This window comes from Rhinoderma darwinii, chromosome 3 (assembly GCF_050947455.1).
Source record: "Rhinoderma darwinii isolate aRhiDar2 chromosome 3, aRhiDar2.hap1, whole genome shotgun sequence".
Taxonomy (NCBI): domain Eukaryota; kingdom Metazoa; phylum Chordata; class Amphibia; order Anura; family Rhinodermatidae; genus Rhinoderma; species Rhinoderma darwinii.
This window is the reverse complement of record NC_134689.1, coordinates 274,867,839-274,886,736: the sequence shown is the minus strand read 5'-3', so window position 1 is coordinate 274,886,736 and position 18,898 is coordinate 274,867,839. Positions and strand designations below refer to the sequence as shown.

Here is an 18,898-nt window from a genome sequence, read left to right as displayed (position 1 = left end):
CTTCAAATGGAAGCTGCCCACATTTTGACTTTCTGGCCAAGGTTTTACAGAACTTTTAAAGATTTTCAGTGAAGCATTAGGCACAGACCAACAAGTTTGCCAATCACTACTGCTGACTTAAGCGGAATTAGTAACTTGTGTTAAAAGAATGTGGTAAATTTGCGGAAAATAGACAATCCACTAGTATTTTTTATAAATATTGTATTAATTGATATGGTTTCTCATTTGATTGGCATAACGATAACCCCCACTTATCTATACTTTTTTTTTTTCTCCAATGCATCCTAAATAAAGGGGGGAGGAGAATATACACACACACACACACACACACACACACACACACCATTTTGGGTCTACAGCTCCTATGCAGACCTATGTATCTCCATGGTTACAGACTAAACCCTGTGTAGTCTGATCTTGCAGTCATTTTTTTCCATCTATGCCTCTTCTTGCTGGCATACTTTAATTGGGCTAAAAGTAGAAGGCAATAGATGGAAGGGAGTATCACTGTAAATCGAGACTACATAGGTTGTGTTTGTACTTATAATAATAAAAAATAATAATCTTTATTTTTATAGTGCTAACATATTCCCCAGCACTTTACAGTTTAGAGGGTTCACATACAGACATTACATAGTGACAAAACTAATTTACAATTCAAACAACAGGAGTGAGGTCGCTAGGGATTACAAGGGAGACACAAAGTGTAAAAAAGTGCTTGTTAAGTACAATGGTCCAGCCATCTTTTATACATATGGGGGTAGTATACATAAAGCTACATGAGCTGGTCACAAGAAAATATCTGTGTATGACAGACATGAAGTGCAATAGGGTGCAAGAAGTGTGGGGGATATTGCAGTTTGAGGGGGTCAAGTTTTCATGACTAATGTAAAAAGGGGCAAGCAAAAGGAGTCAGATTAGGGAATGTTATAGGCCTGTCTAAAAAGAGGTGTTTTCAGGGCACGTTTAAAACTGTGGATGTTGGAAATTAATCTGATTGTCTGGGGTAGCGCATTCCAAAGGACTGATGCAGCACGAGAAAATCTTGGAGACGAGTGTGAGGTTCGGATTGTGGAGGATTTTAATCTAAAGTCGTCGGCAGAACGTAGAGCATGGGTAGGGTGGTAGACAGAAATGAGGGATGAGATGTAAGGAGGTGCAGAAATGAGGAGAGATTTGTGGGTGAGAATAATAAATTAGAATTTATTCTGAAGGGAAACGACAACCAGTGCAGTGACTGGCACAGGGTAGAGGCATTGGTGTAGCAGTTAGTCAGAAAGATGAGCCTGGCTGCTGCATTAAGGATAGATTGGAGAGGAGAGAGTTTAGTGGGGGGGGACGGACCGATTAGTAATGAGTTACAGTAGTCAAGACGGGAGTGAATCAGAGCGACAATGAGAGTTTTGGCTGTTTCTACAATAGGAAAAGGACGGATTCCGGAGATGCTTTTGAGGTGAAAGTGACAGGAGCGTGAAAGTGATTGAAATTTGAGGAGTAAAGGAAAGATCTGAGTCAAAAATAACCAAAAGACATCGGGAGTGCTGCCTAGGAGTTATGGAAGTATGAGACATCACACTGAGATAAAGACATCAGGATTAGGTAGGTTAGTAGATGGTGGAAACACAATGAGCTCAGTTTTAGAAAGATTCAGTTTCAGACAGAGAGAGGACATGTTGTTAGAGACAGTGGACAGACAATCACTAGAATTTTGTATTAGAGCAGGTGTGATGTCATGGGAAGAGGCATATAATTGGGTGTCATCAGCGTAGAGAAGGTACTGGAAGCCAAATCTGCTGATGGTTTGTTCAATAGGGGCTGTGTAGAGAGAAAAGAGGAGCGGACCTAGGACTGATCAATAAGGAACCTCCGATGGCAAGGGGAGGAGAAGAAGACATAGAACCAGCAAATGACACACTGAACGAGTGGTCAGAGAGATAGGAGGAAAAGCAAGAGAGAGCAGTGTCCTTAAGGCCATTAGAGTGGAGCATGTTAAGTAGGGGTTTGTGGTCTACAGTGTCAAAGGCTGCAGAGAGATCCAGAAGAATCAGTAGAGTTTTTCCCTTTATATTTAGCCGCAAAGAGATTGTTTGAGAATTTAGTAAGAGCAGTTTCTATGGAGTGTAGAGTGCAGAAACCAGACTGTAAGGGGTCAAGAATAGAGTTAGCAGAGAGATAGCGGATAAGGCGAGAGTAGACCAAGCGATCCAGGAGTTGAGATGAAGGGGAGATTGGAGACCAGTCGATAGTTAGCAGCACCGGACGGGTCAAGAGTTGTTTTATTTCAGTAACAGGGTTATAATGGTATGTTTAAAGGAAGACGGAAAGATTCCTGAAGAGAGGTTAAATATTTTAGTAGGGCGAGAAGAGAGGAGCCCAGAGACTTCTTATTCGGTTATTGGGTCAAATGCTGAAAGTGAAGAGGGAAGGGGATCGCTGTTACTAGGGGACAGGGAGATAATATCATGCCAGATGTTGTCAATTTTAATTTTAAGTAGGCCAGGTCTTCAGCATTGAGATCGGTGATTGTCGTCTGCACTTTAAGACTTACGGGGGTTTTACACTGGACAATTATCATGCAGACGAGTGCTCATAGAACGCTCATTGCCGATAATTGCCCTGTGTAAACAGAGGAACGATCAGCAGATGAACGAGCAAACGCTCGATCATCTGCTGGTCGTATCGTTTTAAAAAAGTGAAATATTATCATTGTCGGCAGCACATCTCCCTGTGTAAATAGGGAGACGCGCTGCCGACATGATAATAATGTATGGGGACGAGCGATCAGAGTAACGACCACTCCTCCCCATCCATAGCTCCGTGTGACAGGAGCAAACGAGCGCTGATCAACGATGTCTCGGTCGGTGTAAAAGGGCCTTAAGGAGGGAATGGAATGTATCAAAAAGTTGTTTTGGATTAGAAGATAGTGTGAAGATGAGTGAGGTGAAATAGACTTGTTTGGCACGGTGAATGTCAGAGTTGTAAGTTTGGAGTATAAATTTGTAATGGAGGAATTCTGCTGACAAATACGATTTTCTCGACAGACGTTTGTCACATCTAGAGCACCGCTGAAGAAAGAGGGATTGAGGCGATGCCAGGGTGTTGTCTTTGCCGGGTGATTCTGAGTGTAGGTGGGGGGCTGCTTCATCCAAAGCATTTTTGAGAGTGTTATTGTAATATTTGGCGGCCAGGTTGGGACAGGAGAGGGAAGAGATAGGGGACCATGATGGACTATAATACATTGAAATATTCAGCCTCCCTAGCATGGGCTGAAGACCAATCCCACTTCCATGTAGGGGAAAGCATATGGAGAATTAAAAGGGATTTGTGGATCTACACATACAAATGTCTAGTTTAGGCAGAAGTCAGAGTTCCAGATTCTTAATAAAGCCAATTCGGTTATAACAAGACCTCGAACATCTTCATGAAGATATAAGCATAGGTCTGAAAAGCACAGGCAGTGAAAAGGGCACCAGAAACCGGTGAATTATTTTTTAACTTCCAAATCTTCATGTGGTTTGCAAGCATTTATAGGACACAAATGACTATTTATAGTATGTGGTCACATAATCCTTTGGGCTGTACCAGCTAAACAAATGGCTATGTATACACCTGAGCTATAAGTAGTTGTGAGATACCAACTTGAGAACACTGAAAGATCTCTGGAAGGTAAAGAAATTCTTTGACTACTGCTGTGTAGCAAAGTGTTATTAGTTACAGATGGATAAGATTTGAAGAAGGAAACTTGCAGAACGGAGTCAAGAACAAAAAAGAAAAAAAAAAAAAAGGTTTGTAATGTTGGTTCTGACCAGGGCGACATCAAAACAAACGTGATGAATGGAAGATAGCATTTACAGGAAACTACCACATAAAGGAAGAGTTTCCCATAAAAGCCAGTGTGCAAGCTCCCTTTGATATTACAGCCACGCTGTATGCCTGCCACATGAATTTTCCATGGGTGTGTTAAAAGGGAGAATGTATTGGATTTGAATGTTCCGCTGGTTTCATGCTATAGTAATTCACATACACTAGAACATGGAATGTTTTGGATTATATTTGTTAAGGTAATTGCACAGCCCAATCTCTCATTTTATATAACATACAGTATAATATAGTTGTGCAGGTAATAAACCCACTCCCCCTATACTCACTGTTCTCTATACTCTGAATTCTATATATAAATGTTGGTATGCTATACCACACACACACACACACACACACACACACACACACACACACACACACACACACACACACACACACACTTAAAGTTTCCCTTTATGTTGCAAAATAATATATAAAATATTTTTGTTACAAAGAGCCAAAAGAAGCCGAACGCTTGGGAATATTTTACGAAGTCACGTAGTAACCTGTTTAAACAAGCAGCTGTAGATAGACTGAAAAATATTTGCAGTTTATGGTTAGTGGCCATTACTTTAACTGCACTACTCTAGCTTTATATAGCCAACTATAGCGTCATACAAGGCAAGTTGTATTATTATGCTATTTGTATAATTATATTAATGTATTTGCTTTATTATTCTGTCATCTGTATTAGATAAGTAAACGATTGACCCATTTGTATTATTCACACCTAATTATGGGTGAATTACGCAGTTGGTCCTACGACATATTGTACATGGACTGGTTGCTTGTCTGGTTTTAGAGGTTTTTAATCTACTTTTTGTATCGACTAATAAACATTTTATCTCTATTAATTCGGGTGTGTAATACTTCATAATGTGCTTCTTGACTATTTGTATAAATTGGTAAAAAAATAAAAAATAAAATGCCAGCAAATCAAAACAGAAGATGGATTTTCTGCTCCAAAATGAAAAGAAACACACAACTGTTATTCCCATGTGAAGTGTGAGTGTAAGTAAAATCACTCAATTAGAAAATAAAAAGCCTGCGGATACTCACCGGGATGATCTGTCCACATACTCCGATAGGTTCATGTCTTGTAAATGTAAAGTAATCCCCATCTACAACAAATTACAAAGTCAGTAATTTATAAAACCACAATAGCTAGAGGCTGCATATAGAAGAGATACCAAAATTGGGAAATTATCTATTAAAATCATGGAAAATGTGTTTTTAGCTTCTTTTTTTTTAAATTAAATACTTTTATGGTGCTTGTTCTTTGGGATTGCTTGTAGACAAAAGTAGTCCTCAAATCAAGAGGCAAAATGGTTTAGGTTCGCCTCAACACACCCTCATTCAATAATAACAGTACTTAGCACTCCCCCCTCCCCCTTCTCACAAGAGGAGGACAGCATTATGTGATCTTTTGCATATCTAAATTCCTTTAGTTTTGTGAATGGTATATGCGTTCATTCTTATATTTCAACATTTACCACAAGGATATGCGAGTTGGTAGATCGATCACTAAGAATATCCAAGAAATAGCAGTAAAAGAGATCAGTGCCTACCTGCTGGTATGGTCATGCCATGTATTTTGTCTGCCCAGCCAGCATAGTACCGGAATGTTTTAATCACGCCTTGGAGATCCACATAAAAGGATTGTAGAAAGGGCTTGCCACAATTTAGGGATTCAAGTGTCTGAAAAACAAATGGGAAGGTCAACTCATCTACTATAAAAAAATATAAAATATATATATATATATATATATATATATATATATACATATATATACACACATACATATACATATATGCCAGCAATTATGAAGCTGAAATACATGAGACTTCTGTGTAAAGCAATAAAAGAAAGAAAAATAACACTTTCTGGAAACTGTACTATACTAAACGAGGTCCTTAAATTAAACGATCAAACGGTTGGAGTCAAATGTTAAAATCCGACACCTTGTTTCATATGAAGCTATTCCAAATGTGATGTTAGTCCAGTGGTTACAAACCCCTCTTTAAAATTATTTGGTTTGTAATTGAGTATTACAGTAGAAAAACATTATTTGGCACAAGTAAAATGCTACCCTTGTGGTCTTTTGGCAAGAAGCCACCACTCATCTTACCAAGAAGGCACCAGTGACATCTCCTATGCAATCTCACATATACATTTATATATAAGGTGTTTATGGCGAATGCTACTTGTAGTGTCATCTTAAGCCGAGTTATATCGACAAACAAGACAAAACCGATTTCTGCTTTTGCATCTGGTAAGGTCGTGTAAAGTGGCAGCATTAACCCATCACTGGCCAAACTGTAATCATACGTGTTTATCTACCAAGTTCTGTTCAAGTTATTCAGACACATCATTTTTGCCACTCATGCAAAACATGCTTTACAGTCACATCAAGGAAAAACATCTGTTAATTATTATGGGCACCAAGTCCATCTGTAGAACTTAAAGACAACAAATAAATCAAGATCTGGCAACACCAAATGCCCACTATTCCATGTATATTGTATGTTAAGGTTGCCTACAGCATAATGTAACATTTAAAAGTCTTGCATCAAAGTTTAAATGCATATTACGCAAAAATATGGGACGCATACCTTACAGGAATAATTTAGTAAATACATTCATTCAAAACAAACATTGAAAAACAAACTTGACTAAATATTAAGGCTGAGTTCACGCAACCTATTTTTAGACGTAATGGAGGCGTTTTACGCCTCGAATTACGTCTGAAAAAACGGCTCCAGTACGTCGGCAAACATCTGCCCATTACTTTCAATGTACTGTGCCGACGAGCTGTCATTTTACGTGTCGCTGTCAAAAGACGACACGTAAAATTACAGCCTCGTCAAAAGAAGTGCAGGACACTTCTTGGGACGTTTTGGAACAGTTTTCTCATAGACTCCAATGAAAAACGCAGCGAAAAACGCAAGTTGCTCAAAAAACGTCTGAAAATCAGGGGCTGTTTTCCCTTGAAAACAGCTCGGTATTTTCAGACGTTTTTTGTTAAGCGTGTGAACATACCTTAAGGGTATGTTCACACGGCAGCCTCCATTACGGCTGAAATTACGTAGCTGTTTTCAGGAGAAAACAGCTCCGGAATTTCAGACGTAATGGCAAGTGCAGGCACTTTTCGCTGCGTCCATTACGGACGTAATTGGAGCTGTTTTTCCATGGTGTCAATGGAAAACAGCTCCAATTACGTCTCAAGAAGTGACAGGCACTTCTTTGACGCGGGCGTCTTTTTTACGCACCGTCTTTTGAAAGCGGCGCATAAAAAAATTACCGTCTGCACAGAACATCGTAAAGCCCATTCAAATGAATGGGCAGATGTTTGCCGGCGCATTAGAGCCGTATTTTCGGACATAATTCTAAGTTAAAACGCCCGAATTACGTCCGTAAATAGGGTGTGTGAACCCAGCCTAACTGTTGATCTGTCAGCCTGATATGTTGCACTATGTAAGGGCAATATATTACAGCTACAAGTCTGTGTTCCTAATAGCCAAACAGCACACAAAAAAAAACCACAACAACTACAGACAGATCCGCTTTGGAGAAGTACATATTTTATTATTGGTTGATCTTCAGTCCACCAGTACAAAAATAAGACACACACACACATTATATATATTATACACACACACACACACACACACACACTACTGTACAGCATGTAGAATACTTTGTGCAATTTACTTACGGCAAGGATGGCCCTCTCTCTTTCAACCAAATCAGCCAATTTATCCAAGAGTCTTCCCCTTTCGGATGCATCCATTCTTCTCCATACAGAACCCCAAGAAAAGGCCAATCTTGCAGCTCTTACTGCTTTGTCTACATCCGCCTTTAAAGAAAACAGATAACATGAATAAGAGAATCTGACACCAACAAGGCTGCATACATATAAAGAGAAAAAAAAATAGCTAACATTTTGAATAACAAACCATGGTATTAAAAGGGGTTGCCCATTTTAGAAAACCCATTTCATACACACGATTACAGAATTTTGAGTTAATAGAGGGTAGTCCCATGTTCAGGATCCTCATCCCTTGTCCAGAGTGAATAAACAGTTACAAGTGTGTCTCTTGCTCTGGAGGACCTGTCCTGTATTACACAGACAACCCATTGAGCTGAATGATTGTAAAAGTTTAATATCCCCAGTGGTGGCGCTGCAGGGAAATGTAATATTTACTGCCAGGTTTCCCCACGGATTACAGCTGATCACTGGGAGTCCCAGCAAGGGACACTGATTTCCTTATTGTCAAGGGACCCTACTAGCAAGTAGGGATAGTCCAAAGCTAAGAACCACTTTAAGCTAGGAGTTAGCCTAAATTTTCATTAAGCCAGCTTATGTAACATGTATTTAAGTGGTTACCTTCTCAGCTTCTTGAACTTCACATATCTGCTCTCCAGTAGCTGGATTGTAGACCGGAAACACCTTTCCACTTTCAGATGTCTGCCACTCATTGTTTATGAAAATCTAAAAAAAAAAAAAAAAAATTGTGACATTTAGCCTGTGTGCAAAGTTAGAGCGCCCTCGTCTAATCAGTAATGAATACCAGAATAACCAACAAGCAAAAAAAAAACAAAAAAACACCCAAGTCATCCTAAGTGATAAATATGTATAAGTCATTTTATTGTAACATTAATGTCCATATATAATTTTGTAAGTAAATCCAGTGCAACCTCTGGTGCCACATTTGTAAAGCCAATTTTTTAGCTTGGGTTTTTAGTTTAATTTGTTGCAAACGTGCTTCAAAACTCTTAAAGATGTATACGAAACGTCTGCCACCAAATTTATATAGTCTAAGACAATTTATTGAATTTGAAGCAGGTCCGCTTATTTTTTCACCATTTTTATATTACAAAGCCGTTTTTTTTTTATAAACATGCGCCACAATCTCGCAACGGAGCAACCTGTCACAATTGCTACTGTTCTACTTGTGCTTTGAAAAAAAAAGGAACACAAGTTAGTAACATTTCTTTCTTATTAACACAAGTTGATCACATTTAAATTGGCTGTAATACTCCAACCATTTACTCCAGTTTGTGTAAAGTACCTTCAACTAAGACTCTGGAACAGTTTCAAGTCTTGAAAAGCACCAGCTGTTGGATTTACAAGCAAAAACCTTACACTTAAATAACTCACTTTGGAAAGTCTTAAGTGTTCTGTGTCAGGTAGTACCAGCCTGCACACATCCATACCACCAAGCCCACATTCTTTTGCAATAAATGTGCATTCACTTAGGGCTTTTATATACCTATATAGAACTCTTCCAGCTATACAGAGTCTGATGATTGTCGAATAAATGTATATACCCTGTGCATTTAATCTGACTTTCATTATGGTCACTTCATTAAAATGCCATGTAGTGGACAAGTGGTGACACATTGCAAGAAAACACAAGGAATCCCTGCAAAGCTTAAATTAGTTTCCCCACCGCCACACTTTCTAATTTATAGCGTGTGGTCTAAGGGCAGTGTGTAAATCAGATAAACTATGACATGAAATCATCCGATCTGGAGAGTATATATAGCCATCGCTGAGGGCTGCATGACAAAGAAATGAAAACCCTTAGTGAAGCAGAGCTGGTTTCCATGTAAATCACTTCACAGAACCCCGAGAGGCCATTGTTCAAATTCAATAGCAAAAGCCATCCACTATTGCCATTCTCTGGATTCAGCGTTAATTAAGGCCGACTTTTTACCATAAATCAGCCCTGGTGTTTTTACAGCTTAATTCAGCATTAAGTACACATATTTAAAGAAAAATAAAAGTAATTTATTAACTACAGCAGGTCGTCGGGAGGTGTAGAGGGCATTTACTTAGAGAACAATCCACACATAGGTTTCTTAGCCTAGATGTAGCAAAAGCAAATTGGGAGAAGAAATGTTAAAAACAACCCCATTAAAATTCCCCCATGCATCAGTAATAATTTAAATCAGTGAACACCTCACATAAAACTTTAGGCCACATACACCATTCATTTAAAACACATATCAACAGGTGGTGGCAATGTAAGATCCAATTTCCTTTTTTTAAAGTAGTTGTAAAATTATGTGCCATAGGAACAATGATGATTTACAGTCTTCATTTGATATCGTTCTGTGATGTTCTGATTTATAGTCAACCTCCCCCAGGTGCAAGTTTCTGCCAATTTCCAGATTTTAAACTAAAAACTTTAAAAAAGGACATGGAGTGATTTCTTAACACATCCAACTTTATTAAATACATTTTTAGATGGGCAGCAGCAATGGCACGAAAAGGATTTCAATAGTTAATTAGCCTACAGCATTGGTCTCCAACCTGCGGTTCTCCAGTTGTTGCTAAACTACAACTCCCAACATGCTGAGACCACTGTCCTACAGTTCAGGTCTGCAATATAATAAGGGTATTCCAAGGAGGCTCATAACTATATGTGTCACTGGCTTCATGTGAGTTTCCCTATAAAGTTTAATGGAAGATAAGAAACAGAAAAATGTATGCAATTTCTGCACGGGTCGTCCAAGCTTTCATTCATTGACCTTAAAGTGGTCTTACTACGATTACCTACTACTTTTATATTAGAGCACGCAAAACTGTTTTTTTATTGGAATCATTTTTCAAATATGCTCATGTGTAGATATTGCTGTTAGGGTATGCGTTTTATGCCTCGAATTACGCCTGAAAAAACGCCCCTAATATGCCTACAAACATCTGCCCATGCTTTCAATAGGTTTTACGGTGTTCTGTTCCCACGAGCCTTAATTTTACGCGTCCCTGTCAAATTACGGCGCGTAAAATGACGGCTCGTCAAAAGAGGTGCAGGACACTTCTTGGGATGGTTTTTGGAGCAGTTTCTAATAGACTATTGAAAACAGCTCCAAAAACGGGCGTAAAAAACTCAGCAAAAACGCTGCGAAAAACGCAAGTTGCTCAAAAAACGTTTGAAAATCAGGAGCTGTTTTCCCTTGAAAATAGCTCCGTATTTTCAGACGTTTTTTGTTAACCGTGTGAACATACCCTTATACTTGTTGTGGTGCCCTCTCGTGTGCTTTTAATTCCTCTCAGAATGTCCATCTAACGTGTTCACTGCCGGTGAGCAGACATTTCTATTGCGGCAATTCTAATTTGCGGTCCCACACATTAGCAGCAATCGCTCCACCGCCTGTGTACAAGAGGATCCGGGGACCACCATCACTGGGCACCTTAGGGGGCTATTTTGAGAAGGACGCAAAAGATCAGCAGGTGGTGCTATAACATGTATGTGACAGAAATATCTAGCAGTGTAATATTTAAATGGTGCAAAACCCTTCAATGTTTAAAGAAAACAAAAATTTATCAAATCAGGAGGCTGAATCTCAATAGAACAGTGTAGAAGGATTGTGTGAACCTTGCCTCCTACCACTCACTAATACAAGGTTTTTAGAAAATTGACAGAAAGAATTCTAATGAAAGTTTACTAAAACCTCTTCCCACAGAAAGTCTAGAAGTAAATCACATCTGTTTGCCCCTTAGCAACGTCATGCTTTGTTTTATGTAAGAAGCTGTATACAGTTTAAGAGGCATATAAAGTCCATTGCCTTGTACCGAGATAGTAGGCACCTGTGTGCGCGCGCGTACCTTGAGAGGAAGCATACTACTCTTTCTACTTCACAAAATTAATGCTTCCTGAACCGTTAATATGCTAGGAATCTGTGGAAAACCATTGCAGTGCTCAGGAATGCAGATAAATTGATTTGTAGAGACATTCAGTAAAGAGGGGCTTCAGGCTGGTGTGTGTGTGTGTGTGTGTGTGTGTGTGTGTGTGTGTGTGTGTGTTACTTTCGACGGCCGGATGTGAACATATCACAGGGTTCTCCATATATGGCAAAAATAAATTAACAAACCGGTTAGGCCACATGCACACAACCGTAATTTTGATCCACAATTACAGAACCGTAATTATGGATCAAAATGCTGAGCCATTAATTTCTATGGCACACGGATACCTTCCCGTATATGTAGGGGAAGGTGTCTGGGCCGTAGAAACGATCCACAAAAAAGTAGGAGGTCTTATTTTTTAAATTTAGAATGGGAGCACGGCCTGCAAATGCGGACCATTCTTACGGCTACGGCCGCGAGTCTACTGTGGAAAAGAATACTGCAGAATACCATGCCTTGTCAACCTTTCTTACAATATTTCTGAGTAGATCACCCCAGATCATCACTTGCAGGTCATACAGTTAGTAGATTAGAACAAAGGACTGAACTCCAAATCATACTTTACTTGAAATGAACATGGACAAATTGGGCGAGATTAATATGGTCTTAAAGTTAAACATCTTGAAACTAGACCAGACAGAAATGCACCAAATCTTTCACAGTTGCGCACGCTGCGATTGATTTGGTGCACGTTGCTAGACACTTTTCTCTTCTGTTCACCACTATTTTACTCCAGTATTTTGCACCAAAATTGTGGCACACGAATGAATACATTTGCCACATTTTAGGATTCCACTTGACCAAGCCCTCTTTTCTAGAAAAAGTGTCTAAAACACAGTTAATCTGGTTCACTGCATGTGCGCCAGATTTGTGGCATAATTTGAGCCAGAATTGTGGCGTATTTATCTTAGTAAATCTGCCCTATTGTGTGTCAACATAAACAAACAAAGCTTTTTGTTGCTTTCTATACACTTGAGTTAACACTTCTTATTGAGCCAAGCTCCTCAAGATCAATGACTGCATATATGTGCCATATTTGTAATTCAGTATGGAACTGCCCTTTAAGCTTTACCTCTTTATAATTTATTCTCCTGGTTGGGTTGCAATGAAATATTTTAAAGCGACATAACACTTCATATATTCTAAGGGATGAGAAGAAGAGATTAAACAGTAAAGTTCTTCAGCTACAACACAGTCAGAGCCGGCTAACCATATATCACAAATGTTAGGAGATATACCTTGCGTGAGTGGGGCAGATATAGTTCTAAAAGTACTATTTGGAAGACATTTGGTGCAATTTGCACACGGCACCACACAAGACAGGGGGAGGTCAGTACGGTTTGTTTTCTTAGTCACAGGGGGCAAACATTTGAATAACAAGTATAACATACAAATGTTTTAGTATGCTTGACTTGGAATTTGATTGATTGTTTAATCAAACTTTACACAACTTTCTTAGAGAAATGAGGTATAAGCAATTCTCTCTTGTTTTGCTACAGCTGTAAAACACAAACCTCACTACACTGGCTTTCTGAAGAAGTTACATTTGTTATGTAAAACCCAGAACAGTAAAACGTTGTATAAAATTTTACACCACAGAAGTAAATTCTGCCTTTACTATAAAACATCTGAAAAGTGAAGAACACATACATTATGTAGAATTGTCTTTACTCCAGTTAGCTGTATGGTACAAGGCCTGATATCACGGCCAAATTAAAAGAGCAGATTAGAAATCAGGCTACGTAGACCTCAATGTTGAAAATTCAATACTTATTTCTTAGATAAAACAGAAGAATGATGTTCACAGCTCATACACTGCGTAGATGTATTAGATCTAAGGCGGGACTATAACCGACTAAAGTGTTTGGGGGAAGCTCGAATTGTACCCATAAATCTGTTGTAGGGTAAAAGAATTAAGGCGGTTTAGACTTTTAGCAAGGGTGATAAAAGCAGAAGCCAACTATGCATGCTTGGCCTAATGGAAGATGTATGGTTTTTGAGGAAGTCAGGGAATCTAAAAAGTGTATGGGCAGAACAACTGGTGGCCCCACAAGGATTGGTAAACGTCACTCCACCCATTCATTTCTGTCTATTTTTAGCCACAAAATGTATAGTCAATTTAAGCATATTTAAACTTTTCGAAGGGGTTGAAACACCAAAGTGTGACGGGATTAAGCTCTTCAGCAGTCCAATAGCTAAAATTTCAAATTACTGTACGCAAAAACTTGTGGGTATTTAGTTTCGTTAGTGTCACATGGAATGGTCTAATATACTAGTATTTCTCAAGGTTTAAAAGCAGAGTACCCCCTATTCAAATAAGTTACATTAAAATTACCCCCCAGGCTATCATCATACACTGCTCCACACATAAAAAGCCATAGCATAACCGCAGTGTGGGTATCTCTAGAGAAATAACATGTGCGCCCTGGGGTACATGTACCACAGGCTGAGAACCTAGGGACTAGACAGCAATCGGTTCATATAATTATAGTTTTTTTTCCAAAAAGAGATATTTTTGAAAACAACTAACCATATGTTAAGGTTGTACCTGGTGTTGTGTACACGATAAAGCTTCCAGAACAAACTTGGACTGGAAATCCCCTTCCATCTACCACAAAAACCACCTCATCATTTAATGTGATGTGACCAGGGAGTAGTCAGCAGCAGTCAAGCCTGACCAAAGAGAACCCAGTAGGATGAAAGTATTATGGAATCTGTAAGTTCGCTCCTTGAGATAGACAGGTCACGGAGGCTGGGTTCACATGGCGTAAAAATGTATGCTGTGGAGCCAGCCTAAAAATTTGCACCAAAAGCTGCATGTGTTGCATATGGATTTTGGTATGGAGAAAATGTCACTGTTACAACGTCTGGCATTTCCAAAATAGATATGGCGTTCAAATAAGGAGTGCATCCATTTTTTTCAGGTTGTTTTCAAGTCATGTCTGCAAAGGATCATACTGCTTCACCATAGAAACCTATGCCCACTATATGCAGAAAGTAAATTCTGCAACTATCATGTCATTTTAAGGACTTCTAAATTACATAGCAATAGAAAAAAGAGGGGTACAACGCATCGCTAGCACTTAATCGTATGCAATAATATTTGATACGTTTGTTGTTTTTCGAGGAAGTATCTAAATGAAGCACAGATTAATTTACTTTCAACTAAGCTGCACAAATAACCATCATAATTGAAGACATTCCTAAGCTCTGGCGGGCTACCAAGTTTACATAAACTGACAAATAAATGAGGATCTTTTTGCCTAAACTAGACAGTTATTTTCACCAACGTACTGGCTTTGCAGTTTTTTCCTGACAGACCTATTCCACATACAAATCATCTTAAAATGCACTCAATACCACAAAGCGGAATTCAACATGTACCAATTATTTAAAAGAATTACATATCAAGGTTATTATTATAATATTATATTTTAATTTTAATTACCAGAAGACAAACCTAGGACTTTAAACATAACCTAAGGCTTGCTCCAGATAAATGCTTCATGAATTCCTTATACAACTGGGAGGATATGAGGAATCAGAGAAAAAAAAAAAAGCTGGTCCCCTGCTGTTTATGTGACAGAATTATGTCCAGTGTTTTAAACACAAAGACAAATAATTACTGAAGAGTTGCAGCATTAATCTGGGACATTTTTCACCCAGATGGTAGAAATGCCATCAGTATGTAGGGGCATGAATGGCCGTATTAATTACAGCTACCCCTTGCAGCCACACAACATTCTTTTAAAAGTGCACCAATAAATATCCATTTGTGAAGGTTAATTTAACGCAATCCGTTGAAGTTATAGTGTACTATATGTGTCGCCAATTTCATCCATTAATCAAGGTGTAAATTCACCAAGACCACCAGCTAAAGTCAGACGCCGCTATTCGGCATTTATAGCTTCTACAAGTTCATCTTCTAGCTACTGAGCTGCACAGTGATAGATATTTTCTTTATTTTAGAGAGCAAGAGGTCTAAAATGGTTTTAATTGCCTCTTTGGAAAATTTGATTTAATTTGACTGCACCAAATAAATAGTGTTCTATATCATTTGTTATATTATCTTTCACACATGATAAATCATAAAAAAAATAAAATGGAAAGAATTGTCAAGAATTTAAATATATAAAAATCTAAAAAGGGTTGAACATTACATTTTAAAGCCACCCAGTACAATAATAATCAATCTTCTCAGGGAAAAAATGTTTCAAAAAGTTTGTTTTTTTTCTTCGTGCAGGTTAAAGTTAATATTTTGTGTATCTTTGGTGGTCAAAAGTGTAATCTGTTCTATTTTATAATTTATCATTAGAGGGTTGTTCAAAAACACATTTCCAAACTACTCACTATACCACATACATATACTTGCCATTGAGAACACAAACATGTTATTACCAGAACTATTGGACAAAATTATTCACTTGTTGTATAGCTAATCTAGAAATCGCATACTCAGTTCTGAATGTATCCAAATATACTTAAGACTGTAAACTCTGGGGAACAAGGATCCCTCTATTTCTTATTACTGACACACATATATATATATATATAAAATAAATTTTTTAAATTGTAGAAGCCTCCGAGACAGATTTTGCCATTTACAGGATGAACATAGCTGTCCATTGCACAAGGTAAGAGCACAATTCAAGTTAAAGTTGTAAGCATGACCTCGGGGTATTAAGAACATGGTGTATATTATAATAGGAATGGTCAAATTATATTTCTTGTGAAATAACACTTTCATCCTGGAAGACAATCCTAAATAAAAGCATATTACAATAATTTGTGAGGTAGACAATTTGACCGTCATCTGTTTTGACCAGAATTGTGTTTTTACACCTTATAAAAACGTAATGTGTCCTTGGTGCTTTCTTAATAGAAAATGACCTTATATTTGGTTGGAACATCTTCCGATATGCGCAGAACCATGGATCAGATCAGGTAACTTTCTCATGACCTTAAAGGCTATTCTCATGAAAACCTGCCAATAAGTTAGAAATATATTCTATCACTTTTACTAAATCCCACCTTTTAAAGATAAACAGTTCAAATAAAGATTCTCCAACATATGATACCATAGACGATCTGGTCTATGAAGTATCAACAAAAAGGCGCCGTGAGCCTTCTTAAATTCTAGCAAATAAAAGTAGTAAGAAGCGGAAGGGTGTCCAGATTTTCCATTACTTGCTCCATAAGTTCGTGTTTGATATCATAAGGTTTTTTGTTTTTTTTATATTATACATGGAAAATGCTAACTTGCTTCATGTTGTGTATTTCAGTGCTCTGTAGCCTGTGCCTCTCCAGCTGTTGTGAAACTACAACCCCCAGCATGACAAGCAGAGATTTAGACTGCCATGGCATGCTGGGACTTGTAGTTTCACAACAGTTGGACCATTGATGTATAGAGTTTTGTGCATATAAAGAATCATACCAGATCATTCACACACAAGTGATCTATAAATTATCTAAATAACACACATATGCTTATTTCTCCTGCTCTCCCATATCACCGTCCACTTCCAAAATATCTCAATTTTGGAACAATCCAGAAGATAAACATGAATAAAAATCACTGTATTACACCACAAATACATCACTGCTCTCCTGCTGTATTTTTCAGGATTTTAGTAGTGATGTCCTTTGGGTTTTATAGTCTGTATATATTTTTCTTTTTTTGTGGTAATATTTAAAGGAAAACTAGATAAGTATAACATTCACACAATTCTTTATGTGTTCACTGCAACTATCCAAAGCGTCAGAGTTATAGAAATTCTGAACATGTCGTTCAATCAAATCACTAGAGAAAACGTGACAGAATAATAAACAGCGAGGTACGGTTATAAAACAGAGAATATATATATATATATATATATATATATATATATAAAAATAGAGTTTGATGCAGAATAAAATAGGAGACATGTCAAGCGGTCGGATTATAGATTATATTCATTTAGCGTAACTACCTAGAATACATATGGGAGCAGTAAGTGTCCTGGGGTGGTAGATTATGGATTACAGAATACATGGTAAAAGTTTTGTTACTAGAAATCCCCAACCTCCCAGTATAATAATGAAGATCAGAACTGGAAAGAAGGAGATAATCGCAGCAGGATGAAGTTGCAGGTAACTTTCTAGCATTGCCCAGTGAAGTTCTGGTGCCCCAGCTGCATAGAAGAATACAGAGAGTAAGAAGGGAGCGCAGCATGCAGACCCCATCTGTGCCTGTGTGTAGTGGAGGAGATCCAGACACTTCTCACCAGTGACCCAGCAGAAGGTCTCCTTTCTTACCTTGCTGTGTTTGACCTCCAAGTTTGTGGTGGGTGAAGGCAGAAGATGTAAAGAGGCCATCAGAGCTGCAGGGTCTGTCTTCACTTCTCCAGGCATCTCTATTTTACTGGAAGTCATAGCTGGATGCTGGAAATTGAGGCTTTTGGTTAACCCCCCTCTTCCTCTCTGGATCTTTTCAACTGACCTAATATTTGTTTGTGGTGGAGAAAAGATGAGTGTTCTGGATATTTGCTCCTTTCCCCTGTATATAGGCAGGTGTCAAGCTGGGTCTCCTCTTATTGGACATAGGGGGAGAAGCAGGGGGGGGGGGCTGGTCCATCCTATGATGATATAATTACAAACGTCTATTTACATAAGCCACTCAACACAAGCCTATTGAGTCACATCAGCAGTCAATAGGACTTCCCTTCTGTTAACACATTCAATGCTGCAGAGTGTGATGTGGGCTCCCCCCCAACACCTCCACATTCTCTGGCCAGGCTGACAACCATTGACTTGCATACACTCTATGAAGAGCTGGAGGTTTGGAGAATCCTTGCAGGGGATTACCTGGCAGTAATTACTAAATAATTAGCACCTCAGTGTTGTGTTCAATTCATCTGGAAAAACCAAAAGGGTTTAGACAATCAGTGAAAAGTGGCAGAGCCCATGAGCTCATTACCCAGACTAACATCTCACAACCTAATTAGATCCAATCTGCTAAACAGGACCAGGGACATGGCACATTGACCAGAGCATGGCATTCCATGTGGGATTATAATCCCTGGGGATGATGTTTTAAGAGCATTGAAGATTTTGTACAGAGCTACAGCCTTCAATGCGTGTCAATTTTACTACTAGCCCAGTGCTTGCAAACACCTCATCACACATTGGAGTACTACAGTTCCCAGCATTTCTTCTGTATCTGCTCCTGACAAAACAATAAGGTTATTTGTACAAGGACATATGTATGAAAGGATTGCACTCCATTACATTAAGGATAGGTAATAATATCTAATACAGGGTGATGTGCACAGATGAAATCAGACAAGACCGTGTTCTAGTGA

At 38.5% G+C, this 18,898-nt stretch overlaps 1 protein-coding gene across 1 annotated transcript in view; it reads right to left on the bottom strand.

Moving 5' to 3' along the window:
• Nucleotides 1–18,079, bottom strand: part of ALDH1A2 (aldehyde dehydrogenase 1 family member A2) — a 32,763-nt gene extending 14,684 nt beyond the window's left edge. Inside the window, exons 1-5 of the mRNA XM_075855208.1 lie at nucleotides 17,853–18,079; nucleotides 8,250–8,354; nucleotides 7,578–7,718; nucleotides 5,430–5,559; nucleotides 4,921–4,982 (exon numbers count right to left, since the gene is read on the bottom strand). Of these exons, the coding sequence (XP_075711323.1) occupies nucleotides 4,921–4,982; nucleotides 5,430–5,559; nucleotides 7,578–7,718; nucleotides 8,250–8,354; nucleotides 17,853–17,969 (555 nt within the window). The 5' untranslated portion in view covers nucleotides 17,970–18,079. The remainder of the gene's footprint in view (nucleotides 1–4,920; nucleotides 4,983–5,429; nucleotides 5,560–7,577; nucleotides 7,719–8,249; nucleotides 8,355–17,852) is intronic.
• Between the last annotated feature and the right edge of the window lie 819 nt (nucleotides 18,080–18,898).